This window comes from Hipposideros armiger, unplaced genomic scaffold (assembly GCF_001890085.2).
Source record: "Hipposideros armiger isolate ML-2016 unplaced genomic scaffold, ASM189008v1 scaffold_500, whole genome shotgun sequence".
Taxonomy (NCBI): Eukaryota; Metazoa; Chordata; class Mammalia; order Chiroptera; family Hipposideridae; genus Hipposideros; species Hipposideros armiger.
The window spans coordinates 870,738-885,375 of record NW_017731850.1 but is presented as its reverse complement, the minus strand read 5'-3'; the positions used below and the strand labels follow the sequence as shown (position 1 = coordinate 885,375).

Below are 14,638 nucleotides of genomic sequence, written 5' to 3'. Positions count from 1 at the left end.
ACATACAGTAGTCCATGGCAACCCACTGCCACAGGGGCTGCAGCCTACGCCGTCGCCGGCGACTCACGGCAGCCCAGCTCCAGTTCGAGCTGTTGTTCAGCATCTTAGCTGTGGAGGGCAGTGTCACCGGTCCTCATATGTGGGATCCTCCGAACAGGGGCCCTCTGGCATCCCAAGCCAGGTCTTAACCTTTGCGCCACTAGGCGGGCCCGGAATGTAGATTTCTTATTTCTAGCTCTAAAACTTGATAAAAATGGGTCTGTGTTCCCACCTTAGATAAGAATAGATAGACTTATCACTCTAGATAAGAATCGGCCATAGTGAAATGGAAATGGCCATAGTTTGATGGACCTTAAGAAACAGATGACATTAACTCTCCCTTTATCCTATCAAATGAAATGCCAAGATATGTCCAAATGTGACACATACTGTCTTTCCCCTCTTCCTTAATTTGCTGTTCTTCAATTATCCTCAAAGTCCTGGGCTCAGACCTAGTGTCACTCCCCCAGTGATGGGGTGGAAGACAGCAGAGCCACCATGTTGAAGCCAAGCCTTTGCACACACAACGAGAAAACCATACACACCCAGTGGAGCTAAGCATGGGGAGGGTTTAGGGGAAGGGACAAGAATGTTTAAACTTCTTTTAATACTTTTCTTCTGATAGAAATTATGAGCCCACTGTGAGAGCCAATTTCCATTTCCTGACTCATTTAGGACACTGATGGACAGATTTCTCCTTATTTTTTATAAAAACGAGAGGCAAGCAAAAATTATTTTTAAATTAAAAAGCCGTTCTAAGCAGGAAAATTGGTTTTCTCTCATATTGCACACATAGAAGCTATCTCTTAGAACCTTAGTTTCCTTGCTGTAGAAGCCATTGAAAGCAGTTACAAACTGTTAATGCCATCTGCTTCCATGAAAAAGCACAACCATAATATGGTGGGCATTGAACTCTCAGAACTCAGAAATTTTCTAAGGGTCTCTCATTGCACAAATATAGGGTTGTTTCTATTGTACAGAGGGTGCCAAAAAACTGTATACACATTTTAAGAAAGAAAAACTATTAAAATTGTAATACTCAATGTATACCAATAACAAAAGATGAATATAAGTCATGTCTGACTTCTGCAATTACAAGAGGTGCTCAAAGTTGTTGCCATCAGCGTCCAGACACTTCTGATGATGGTGAACTACTGCTTGAGCAACGTTGACCAAAGTGTCCACTTGTATACGTTTTTTGGCACCCCCGGTATATGTCAACATCTGACATATACTATTACTGAAGTAGGATTTAGTAAGCAATAGATGGATATGTTCCAGCTTGCTTTGCTGACAGCTATAGTCCCAGTATACTCCTAATAGCCACCGCCCTTTACTCTCCAGAGGATATTAATCTGAATAATTACTGTTCATTTACTTCTTAATTATAAAAATTAAATCAAATCTGCAACTTCAAAAACTTATCTAAAGGGAAAGTGATTCATATTCAATGGTGGAGCTTCTCTGTCCAGAGGCTCTTAAACTTCGACATGGATTACAGTTACCTGGCATGTTCTCTAAAATTAAAGATGCCTGGTTCCACTGTTAGATATTGGGATTCACTAGGGCCAGAGTTGACCCAAGTATCTGAATTTTAAACAAGCAACACTTCTCTCCTCACCCCCATCAACGCCCCTGGCAGGGGCTGTTGGCCCACTCAGAACAACAGTGACCTAAGAAAATGTTACTTATTTGTCATTCTTGGAGGAACTGCATACTAAAGAGTCAAAATTACAAGATGACTTACAAACTATCAGGTTTCATTTTGTGAGCTTTTCATTTTGATCATAGTTCAGTCAACTGGTGCTTAGACAGTTGCAGTGGCATCTTATTTTCCCATCTTTGTTAATCTCCGTCCAATCCATTCACCACTGCACTGCCCCAGAGGGTTACTTCAGAACCCAACTCCTATGATCTCTCTTTCTCTCTCTCTCTCTCTCTCTCTCTCTCTCTCTCTCTCTCNCTCTCTCTCTCTCTCTCTCTCTCTCTCTCTCTCTCTCTCTCTTTCACACACACACACACACACACACACACACACACACACAGTCAATGGCTTTCCATTATCCTTAGGGTAAAGGCAAAATTCTTGGACTTGTGGCCTGGCCCCATCTGCCTATCCAGCCTCATTTCCCTCCCCAGCCTCACAGGCCTCCTTTCAGGCTATTAAATTGCCCTCCTTTCCTTCTATCTCATGGTCACTTCCTGGTTAATTCTCATGGTATTAACCATGGGCATTTGCTTTCCTGAACTCTCTTTTGTATCCCTCTGTTATTGATTCTCGAAGCACCTGGAAACTCTTTTTCCCAGTACCTATCACAGTGCTATTTTACATTTGCTGTGGCATTTTGATTATTAACTGTCTCCTTCTACAAGACTCTGAGCTCCATGAAAACAGGGGCCGCATGTGTTTTTTGTTCACCTTTGCACCCCTCGCATCTTCCATACTGCCTGATACATAGCAGTTGCTCAGTAAATATTTGTTGGATGGATGGGTTAATTAATTATAAAGTACAGTGATCTCATTTCCTCAAGTCCCATTGTGTGCTGCTGGGCTATAGGGAAGCTGGTGACCAGAGATGAATAAGACACATTTGGGGAAAGGACATTTTGATCATGTCCCTCCATAATGTTTTTGACTGAACAGTGAAGAGTTCTGCTGATCGCTCTTTGGACTAACTGAGCTCCCTGGACTGTCATCTGTCTCAGCTGAACTGATGCAACACAGAGCTGTGTGTGGATTGATATTATTTTACATAGGCCTGATGATACTGACTATTTGAGAACAAAAAAATAAGGACTCCCCCAAAGGTGAGTCATTACCCTGGTTACCACTTAGAGAAGCTTACAGCTCTAAGTGTTGTTCTATGTTACCACAAGGCAAAACATGATTTAAACCCGTGGATGCTAACTGAGCTCCTAAATCTTGAGCTTCCTGCAAACCAGTGGTATTTGTTGAGGTAAACAAGCTTATGATCTCAACCATATATGAAATATGTGGGGAGTGAAAGTTGTTTGTGTAGTGGCCTTGCTTTTATAGAATTCACTGCTGATGAAAGTCCATAAAGAACTGAAACATGAAAACAGGTCACCTCTGGTATCAACTTATTCTCTTCATAGTTTGGCATTTTCCAGAGTGGACTTGACTTATTTTTCTTGTGTTTCTCTTGAAGGTTCATAAGGAGAATATATTTTGTTTAAAACTACATGTTTCTGACTTCTGTCTTGCTCTCTTTTTAGCATGTGTATCACAGGTGATTAATTAACAAAGGAACTAAAATTTGTGATTAAAAAAAAATCTAGGTTATTTATGTATGAGTAGAATACATATACTTGATTTTTTAAAAAAATATTATCATGCTTTTATGAGTATAATATAAGTTTAACAGCTATTCTTTCTGAAATCGACAATAGTGATCTGTCAATGGGATATAGCTATATTTTCGGCTCTCTCAGAACATTCTCTCTTCTACTATTTTCTCTCATATTTTTCTCTTTTGCTCATCTACTTAAACTATGTCCTTTCCATCTTCCCTTTTTCTCATTATTGCATTATACCCTAACGCTCTCATTGGGAACTGATGAAGGAGACAAGAGCAAAGAAAAGGACAGGACAGATAACTCTACCTTTGGATTTGTTTCAGAGCATTTTAGAATATAAAACACATGAGGAGGTATGTTTTTAGGTCAATGAGTAGCCTGAGCAGCCTACAGATATGGCCTTTTTTCCTGAGTGGTGTCACATCAGAGCAGTCACACCACTTCCTCTCTACCTGCAGTGGACATTGGCAGTGCCCTGCCCCTATCCCAGAACCATCCATAGTGCTCCCATGATGCCCAGCTGTCAGTGGCTGTGTCAGAGGGCAGGCACTTTTATGTGAGAAGTATGCAGAGTCTCACTGCCTGTGGTAGGCTGTAAATGCCAGGAAAATGACACCTAGGAGCTGCCCTCCACCATTGATTCTCAGAGGTTGGTGCTTAAACACTCCAACTCCCTCACTCCTGGGGTGGAATGATTCTGAGGCCTGTGTTTTGCCTCATTTCCCTGACTTTCCCATGGAATTAGCTTCAGTTACTTAGTAATGTGCCCTTGTATGGCTCCCTCCCTTCCCTGACTCACTTCCCTACTCCTGTTGCCTGCAATTCTCAAATGAACTATTGGGTAGTCGGAAAAGTCATGACGTACTTTTTCTATGTTTTTCATTGCAAAAATGCGTCATGACTTTTCCGACAACCCAATACATGCACTCAAATCCTTGTTCTGTAAGAACCCAAGCTAGACACTAACGATTTACAAATACTAACTGGGAAAGTAAGCTGCAAAGTGATATTTTGCAGGGAACTACATTCGAAAAGCCTTGCTTTTTTATCAATGCCCTTCATCTTCCGCCTTCCCTATTTTAAATGTCTCTTCTTCGTACATTCCCACCTTTGCTGCCGTCTCCAGTGCTCTCTCTTCTCTTTAGTTCTTCAAACAACTCAGTTTCCTGTATCTTGAAAAAGATGTCTGTTTTGCAATGCCCATCAGCCATAGTTCCTTATATTCCCTTCTCTGCCCTGCCAAACTTTCAAATAAGCATCTAAGAAAATTGCCTCTATTTTCTCTCATTTCACTTTTTGCTTAACCACTGACAATTTCAGTGGCATCATCACACTTTCGTTAAACAGCTCTCAAGTTCCCACTAACAACCTTATTACAAAATGTAGAGGTCCCTTTTCTGTTCTCTTGTCATCTCAGTTACCATTGAGCATATCAACAGTATTTCCCTCCTGAAAATTGTCTTGAATAATTGAATTCTTAGAACTTCAGCGTTAGATGGGATATTTAGCCCAACCCTTTTACTTTCCATCTGGATGAAACTGAGGGCTCAAAAGGTCCAATGATTTGCCCAGCAAGGTGCAAAAATATAAAAGCAGGGCTTTGAAACCAGGGCTCCTGACCTACCAATCCAGTATGAGAACCGCTTTTAGTAAGTCCTTATCCAAAACTTTCCAAGTATTTCTAATTTTTATTCCTTCTTATGTAAAGGCCTCTCAACTGGTCCCCCAGTTGTTTATGACCACAGCTCAGCCTCCATTGCAACAGTCAGAATGATGTTTCTAAAATTTAAATTAGAACCTATCACTCCCCCTCTTAGCCTCCAATTCCTCTTTACTGCATTTTAGAATAAAACCCAAACCGCTTTCTGTGCCTTGCAAAATCCTCCATGGTCTAGCTCTCTTGCTGTCGCATTTCCTACTATCCATACTTTTTCATCATTATAAGTCCATCATATGGACTCTTCTCAGTGAGCCCACAAGGCAAGCTTAGCCGGGCCACTGGGAATTTGCTTTGCTGTTCCTTCTCTTTGGGATGCTTTTCTCCCAGACCATCGCATGGCTGCTTCCTCCTCTACAGTTGGTCTCACCTCAAATGGCCACCTCCTCAGCCAGCCTTACACTCAGGTCACTATATCTGACACTGTCCTAAACATTCTCCTGTCCATCACATTATAATGTTGGATTTTTTTTTAAGCATTTACCGCTAGCTACAATTATATAACTTACTGATTTAATTTGGAGGTGGTCATGTTTCGCACCATTCAAATATATGTTCATGAAACTTTACCATATTTCCTGCATCACCAATAGTTGGAGCTCAGTGAACATTTGTAGGATGAACAAACGAACAAACGAATCGTGTCTGAATTTTTCTTTCTTATATCTAAGAATCCTTTTCCTCTTTTACTTTCAAATTCTGTTCCTCAACTACTCTCTAAAAAAAAAAAATTATGCGATAATCTGACTGGTTTTCTCATAAACCAATAAAGACAAATTTATTCCTGACTGGTAGGCTTTGTTTCAGTTTTCTCTTTGGCCAGAAATCCCAGTATATGCCTCTAACTATTCAAATTGCATCACTCTGTCAAAGAATAAGGCATATTTCATTTCCATGAAATCACTTCTCACCTCATTGATCACCCTTTCTTCAAATTATGTAAAATAGCCTTTGCGTTTTATGGAATCTAAATACTCATATATAATCTATATTATCTTGAATAATTTCTAGTTGTTTCATATAATGATATTTAAGCACTGTTCCTCGACACTTTAGATCTGTGTGTGTGTATGTGTGTGTGTGTGTGTGTGTGTGTGTGTGTGTGTGTATAAATACAATCTATGGAGTTGGCTGAAAGAACAACGAAAAACCATAGTTCATGTAGAGAAATAGATGTAGATAATATTTTTAAAAACAGTTTGCTTTACAACCCCAGTTTAATGTTTAACTAAGTAATCCAAAATCTTAAAAGAGAAGTAGGCGAGCCTCTTCATTTCAAAGGTGATTTTCTAACTCTACAGACTTCATATTCCTTATCATGGAAATGGAAGTCTGACAAGTAAACAAATTCTAAAAAATGAAACTATAAAAATACTATCGAGACCTAGGTTTTTGTCCTGGCCTGAGGACCTGTACCTTAAACTTGCCTGACTTTTATCTGAGCTGAACTCACACATGCTTTGGAAGTTAACACATCTGCATATCGTGTGTGGTTAGACACACCAAGGCCTGATTTCATAAAGAGCTATATCACCTTTCTAATCAATTGTGCGTTTATACAAAGAGATGACAGGGAGAAATTTTATCTTGAAATCTATACAAAACAGATTAATATGGATCAAGATACTGTGTGGTCTCCAGATATTTGTATATAGCTATACATACACATATATGTATATATACATACAGACATCATTTTTACACACTTCATAATTCATTTTCAAAAAATAACTTAAACTATTTTAAAACCTCCAAAGCATTTTTGTGAATACAGTTTGAAAACCTGCTTTTTTTTCTCTTATGCTGTTCTTCTCTAAGTAGATTTCATAAGTGCCTAGAGGTTAAGAATCATATCTTTTGTGCTTCTGTATTTGCAAATGATCTTAGTTTAGTGCTAAATATAAAGAAGTCTCCAATCGTTGATAATCCAATTTAGCCTACAGTTGACAACCAGCTGTATTAAGATGATTTCTGGAGCATTGTGGTTAGAATTAAATAGTGTGATGAGTGATGTCACCTGGTTCTGTAGCACGAAGGTCTTGATACATGTACAAAATGGAGGAGATTTTTTTTCATATGATATTCTCTCTCCTTATCTATCTATCTATCTATCTATCTATCTATCTATCTATCTATCTATCTATCTATCTGATATTCTCTTGTCATTTTTCCCCCCTTGGAAACAAGAGCCAGTCATGAGGCTCAAATTAACACTTCTCAACTTCCAAAAAGCTGCCAGAGACAAGGTTGAGTGAGGTGCTTCCAACAGGGAGACAAGACAAGATAACAACATTTTATGTCTGCCTCAAGGCTATACTACAAATCCTGGAGTGTGACAAAAGGAACAAGGGGTCCTTAAGAGCTGTGTCATTACTGATCCAAAAGAACTAATTGGATTCAGCTTAGAATTCTGAAGTCTAAGAAGTCACTTAGAATTCACTATCATTTCAATATTTCTCTTAAATTAATTAAATGGCTTAATGTCCAGTGACTTTAATTATTCTTATTTGAGGAGCTAAGCTGTTTGCAAATCAAGGTATGAAGGTTGATTTATTTTCCCCCAGTTTAAAGCACAGCAGAATCCCATGGTGTAGATAAAAATGAATTAACTGCATGACTCCATCATCCAAGGCTTTGTTGTTAGTTAGGTCACCTCTCCCACTGGGTAGAGGTCAAGTGCATTCAGAGGTCCTGCAAGGATTCATTAAAAAATATCTACTGTGTTTACTAATATAAGCACCACTCAGAGCGTGTTTAGAAAAACCTCTACCTCAGCCTGAAAAGAATGCAAAAGCAATAGGGCGATTCCAAACTTTTCAGCCGTAGACTTGCTTATTTTTCAGCAGAGATTATTGAAAACAATAATTCTCTCTTGCTTTAGGAAAAACTGTCAGAGGATGAGAGGAAACACAAAGAGGCTTTGGATGATCTTCACATGGTGGTAGATGAAGATTCGCGGAGCGAAAGCAGCAGTGCAGACGAGGGGAAAGAAAAGACCAAATTTCTGTTAGAAAGATTGAAAGCTCTCGAGGTAAGAAATGAAACAATTTTTACACATTTAAAGAAAAATAACAGTGTTCTGCTTCTTTTATTGGCCCGGGTTTTGGGTGAGTATAAATCTTCCTTTCTCTGTTCTCAGTTCCCCCAGACTAATAGGATCTAGCCTCTCCCATTGTGATTACTTTGTTAATGATGAGCTTTTGTTCATCATTTGTATCACTCAGTCTTGACCTAGTGACAATGATTGTATTGCCTTAAAAAAGAGTAGGTAGGACAATAATTCACTTTAAATTCAGTTCAGCCCTTAAACTGGACCAGTTCCCCTAAAATCTCCAGCTACTTGAAGGAAGAAGCCGTTTGATATTTCACTTTGTTTTCCCAGTACCTAATAGAATGAGTGAATGAGTACATGAATAAACAAAATATCCAATACTATGTAAGGATGATTGTAAACAAACAAACAAAAATTATATTTTAAACAATAGAACCATTCTTTCCAAAAGTAAAAAAAAACAATCTGTGCAGAAGTTCAACATGTAAAACATGAAAGTAGAGGTGAATCTTAGCTAAAGGGTGCTTGAGAGAGGCTTTTGAACCATGACAGTCCTCCAAAACAGTTTGAAACCACTGATCTATTATTTAATGACATTTGACCTCACTCCAGCTGTTAATTTCTGAATGTTTATAGCACTCCTCAAAGAGCATTCCAGTTATTAGTTCTTGATTGAGATTTCACGTGCTGAAAGATTCAGTGAAGTTGCCTTTTTTTCAATGAGTTGGCTTATTTCCTTTCAGTAAGTTTTCCATTAGCATATAGAACTGGGACTTAATTACTTTTAAGCAAGGACTGTGGGTAGCCCATCTCTTCTTAAACTACAAGGGGCCTTCAGAACCTCTAAAAATGTAGCTCTTCCATAGGGTTTACAAAATTCTGAACACTTCAATAAAGTGAAGGAACAAGACCTGGAGACGTCGTGTTTCCTGGGCTTCGTTCCTCCCTTCCTGTAGTGGGCCTGCCCTTTTTACCCTAGTGTCCTCAGCAGTAGTAAAGCAAAATCATGAAGCTTATGGGCTCTGGGGCCAGATTCCCAGGGTTTGGTTTAAAGCCCAGTTCTACTACTTTCTACGTTGAAACCTTGGGTGCATTAATTAGGTTCTCCATGCCTCAGTTTTTTCAACTGCAGAAATGGGGATAATAAAAGTAATTTGTCTTATAGGGAAGTAATAAGGATTAAATGATTTAATATTTATCATGGTCTCTTCTATCTACCTACTCCAAGGTTCTGCCTGTCCTTAAATCATTATTTTTCCTATTTATATGGATACAATGATCACAAGAGCTGTGAATGAAAAAATTCAGCTACTGCACACAGGAGGGACCAAAGGTAGACAGATTAAGCAAGTGGTGTCACATGTGGACAGAAGAGAGGTCAACTCTAGCAGCTCCCCTTGGGCAAGCGACCAGAAATCATCTCTTTCTCCCCAAAGGTTGTCATGCTTTCGTTGTTTTGAAAATAGTCACTGTTCAAGGTGGGAAGGCCTTCTCAAGGGAGACCGAGGTCTCTGAGAGTCTTGGGAAACTCATGGCTGTCTTGAGGTTTAATTAACTGGATTTAACTATAGGAATGAGTGGATATTACAATTTCTTACTTCCCTAGAACCATGTACTGAAATTGTTAGTTTTATTATCACAGTGAACATTGCTCTTAGTTCACCTAATTGTTATTAAGACAACTTTGTAAAGGACATTTTATTTAATCCAACCAAGAGATATTTTAAAAATATCTTTGGCAGTGAATGTTTCTTAAATCCTTACTGAGTAAAAGAGAAGTAATATTTCTTTTCTTTCATTTTTTCCCCCCTTTTACTGAGGACTTTATACTTTAGGTAACAACTCTTGCTTCCGACATTCGTTGGATGCAATAGATGATATCTCTAAATGCCATTAAGCTTCAAAATTTTAATTCACAAAAATATTTTATTTTCTAAATTAATGCCCTCTAGGCACAGTATCACTGCTTGTTCCCTTGGGTTTTGGTGGTATTAAGTTTACTCTCTCCCTGCCCCCAAATATCTCACTATTGTCTACTTGAACAGATAATAAGAGAGCTTCATTAAATACATACATATGTATATATACACATATATATATCTCTTCCAAGTTTCATATGAATCTCACATGTTACTTAATTTCACATTGCTTTTAAAAATGTACTGCATGTGCTTTCTGTATGGGATCCTTTGCATATGTTAGCCATTATTGTGGGAACATGGAGGACTCATTCTGACACACTGCAGTCAGAGCTAGTCACAGGCCCCCACGCAGATTTATGCACTTTAGCAAAATGCTTTTTGGAAGATTGCAGGGAAATTAAACATAATTCTTCAAAATTACTTCCGCATATTTTGATGTTGTACAGCAAGATTTTAGAAAAACAGAAAAAAATATATTTTTTTATCAGTGTATTTTTGAGACCACGATGGATCTGTGGACCCTAGCCCTTAGGCCCCTGGTGTTGTGGGAAGCACTGACAAATTATTTTAAGGGTGATGGAAAGCAGCCCTCCTTCATTTCTGCTCTCCAAACAAGTCCCAAGAAGGTGTGGAAAAGCAGAGGCAGCGTTGACTTTTAGTATTATGTTCTTGATTAGTATCATGATAATATTTAAAAACACCTGGTCTGTAGGTGCGGAGCCCCTGACTGAGAATTAAGTAAATATTGTCTAAGCACATTATCTCCTCAGCCTGATGAAAGTCTAGTGTCACCTTCACCCCAGAATCATTCCCTCTTGTGGTCATTTCTGGGGCTGAACTCTTATTTGCATTCAATTTTAAATCCCTCTTTCTTCTGTTTTCAGAAGCAACCTCATGTGAAACAGAGCCCCCTTTACTCAATTTTTCCAAAATCAAACCCCACAGAGGCTAATTGGTCATGGCAGAAGACTCCAAAGGCTTTGAAGTTGGTCTTTCAACAGCTCTGTTTTCTCCAAGTCCTTCATCTGCAGGGCATTTCTCACTAGCCCTTCTCCTCAGTTCTCAGCCTCATACCATAAACATGGCCAGCTGCTGCTCACTTGCTCCCTCTCCCACAGCCAAGTTCCCCATCATTATTATGCAGAGCTCTTTGTGTCTCTGCACTTCACTCATGCTCTCAACCCATATCATTCCCAGAGTTCATCAGGGTATTTTGCTAAATAGGACATTTACCTTCCAAAAAGAACTCTAAGGCCAGCAGTCAAAATAATAATCACACACACACACACACACACACACACACACACACACACACACGTTTTCTTTCTCCTCTTAGCAATTGTTTTCTCTACTCAGTGTCAATGGGTCTAAAATATAATTTTTGCTCAGGATCCTGAGGTGGGATGGAGAAACCATTTGGTATACTTCATATTTGTGCTGTAAGGACCACATGGGTGATCTGGATGTCACTTGCATATTTTCTGTAACTTTTCAGTGTTAGATATGGTATTTTCTCTTTTACATTTAGATAGCCTGCTATTTCAGAAACTGCTTGCTCAGAATAAAGCTCATCATTTTCACCATGTGACAGGCCCCTTCTATGAAAGGACTACTCTTCTCTCTTACTTCATCCCACACCACTAACTCAAGGGATCTTCCTGGTGCAGAATAATAATGTCTGTGTTGACAAGCTTACGATGTTCTAAGCACTGTTCCAATCAATATATATATATATATATATATATATATATATATATATATATATATATATACTGTTTTAATCACCATAACAACCCTCTGGGATGAGAGAGATATGATTACTATCATACCCACTTTAAAGATGAGCCCCAGAAAGGTTGATAACTTGCCAGGGCACATAGTAAGTATGAGAGTCAGAATTTGAACTCCATTTGTATGGTTCCACTACGCTATGTTGTTAAGAAATGGTCAAGTAAGAATATATTTTAGAAGGAAAACCTACTGGAATTAATGATGGATTGGATGTAGAATATAAGAGAAAGTGAGAAATCAAGGGTGACTTCCACTTTTCTGCCCTTAGTAACTGCATATGGGGTTGTACCAAATTTCTGAGATGCAAGGCTTGGAGGAGAGGTGACGTGGCGAAAGAAATGTACAGTCATCAGGGGTTTTTGGGCCGTGTTAAGTTGAGATGCCTATTAAACATTCAAGTGATGGCATTCCGTAGGCAATTGGATATCCCAGGCCAAGGTCAGGGCTAGAAATATGGATTGGAGAGTCATCAGCATATAGATGACAGACAGTCTATGTTGTGAGACTTAATAAAGCTGCATCAGAAGTCAGTGTAAATGTGGACCTTAAGAGGGCAGAGGACAGACCCTGGGTGCCCCTCCAGCAGAGGTTGGCAGAGGAAGAAGGGCCAGCCAATGAGACTGGGAAAGAGTAGTTGGTGTGGTAGGAGGGATATCAGAAGGGCTGAGGTGTCATAGAAGCCTAAAGAAGAAAGTTTTTCAAGGGCAACCTTGTTGAATGCTGCTAAAAGAGTAAGAGAGAGGAAGCACAGAACTCCTTGTTGGCTCTGGAAGTGTTGGGTGAGCTAAAAGATAACAACAGTTTCTGTTTGGTGTAGGTGGCAATGTAAGAATGTGGAGACAGTATATACAGACAGCTCTTTTGAGAAGTTTTCCTGTGATTGAGATGACATGGGGAGAGTCATACCTGAAAAAAAAAAAAAGACAAAGTACAAGAGAAGTTCTTTTAAAAACTCAAGTAACATTAGGGCAAGCTAGTGTACTGATGAATGATCTGATGGAAAGGGCGGAGTCCACAATGCAAAAGAGAGAAATGTAAGGGTAGGAGTGAAATCTGCAAGCAGACAAGAGGGATGAAACCCATGCAGAAACAGAACTTCTAGAAATTTCAGATGCCTAGAAGACAGCCTGGGACATTCTAAGTCTTCAAGTCTAAGATAGAAGCCAAACATGTGTATTTTTATACAACACTACAGTTGATCAGCTGCACAGCCAGGCTTGAGAACCACAGATATAGCTTTTAGAATGATATTCGAAGCTCCTGAAATGCCTTAGGTCCGCTTCTGTTCAGTTGAATCCAAGATTTCTTTGCCCCCAGTCTTGAGTAGAGCTTTTTCTGAATCTTCATACTCTGATTCAGACTCCCTTCCCACATATGCCCAATGCCAGAGAGCTCTCATGCCTGAGGAAAGCTTGTAATCAAAAGTGCTCTGAAGTGGCTTCTTACCTACCTGTGATGTCTCCCCTGGTGTGGCTGTGGGTAAGACATGCCCACGTGTGACTTCTGCTCCTTGCTGATGTGAGTAACAGTCTAATTTCTTAGCATTCCTGATTGGTTTTAAGTTCTTATTTTGTTCTTCCTATCACTTTTATCCTCTCCAATTCTAAGAAAATGTAAAAATAATTTTTTTACGTTATAAAGCATCATGCTGTTGATAGTCTGAATAGAAATTCTTAACTGTTTCCTTCTAATCTTTAGATTCTATGACAGCTTACTGACAGGTAACTCCAGACATCCCTGTCTTCAAGTGTCTGGTGTATATCTTTCTCCTGATTAATTTGTATCCAACTGTGGGTCACCTAGCAACAATCACTAAACTAGGATTAGAGACAAAAACTCCTCCTTTAGAACAGGGGCTTGAAGCTGAAAAAAATCACCCCTTCCTATGTCAGTATTAGCATTTGTATTAGCATTTTGCTGATTATAAAAGTAGTAAATAGCTACCTTATAGAAAATTAAGAAAATATAAAGAAATAGATAAATTGTAATTATACCAATCAGAAATGTCTGCTATTAATACTTGGGCATGTATATTTTCCAGTCTTTTTTGTTTTCCTTTGTTGTACTTAATCAAGTCAGGAAATCATAAAATATCACTTTATATAGTTTAGTAGCTTGCTCTTTTATGTAACATATGAAAACTATTTCCCCATGTTATTCAATGTTCCTTAAATTAGGATTTAATGGCTGTGCAGAAATGTATTCAATGGATGCTGACTACCATTTATTTAACCTCTGTCTTTTGACTACTTAGGTTTTTGACACTTTCTCATTATTATAATGTTGTGATGAACATCTGGGTCCAGAAGCCTTTATACACAAATATTTTAATAGAATATTTAAAATGTGATCATTCTTTTAAACAGTTATGGAGGTAGGCAGTTAGATTGTCTCACATCCATTTAAGAATCAGTGGCTCTCCAAAGTTAAGAATCCCAGAAATGTTTCTGATGGGAGCAGCACAGTCAGAACAAAAGCACCCAAGCCACCCTCTAAGGAGCCACCATTACTGCTCAATATAGGAGAAAGCAATAGGAGGGCCGCTAAAACTACTTTAAAGACCTAAATTCTTCAGAAAACTTGACAATACAGCGATCCTGCTGTTCTTTCAAGGTGCTGTGATCACTCTTTCAATTATAAGTCATGGATGCCCTACTCAGACTGACTTAAACAAAAGGAAGAACAGACATGTAACCAGAAACTGAAGTATAACAGTGGATGAAGGCATAGATTAACTCAAAGTTTCAGACCACGTCTGGCAGCTTTTTCTGTCTTGTCCCCCCCCCACCCCCTCACCCA

At 38.9% G+C, this 14,638-nt stretch overlaps 1 protein-coding gene across 1 annotated transcript in view; it reads left to right on the top strand.

Annotated features, from left to right (window-relative positions):
- Window positions 1–14,638, top strand: part of NCKAP5 (NCK associated protein 5) — a 940,156-nt gene that overhangs the window by 607,397 nt on the left and 318,121 nt on the right. The window contains exon 9 of the mRNA XM_019667544.1: window positions 7,956–8,105. Coding sequence (XP_019523089.1) covers window positions 7,956–8,105 — 150 coding nt within the window. The remainder of the gene's footprint in view (window positions 1–7,955; window positions 8,106–14,638) is intronic.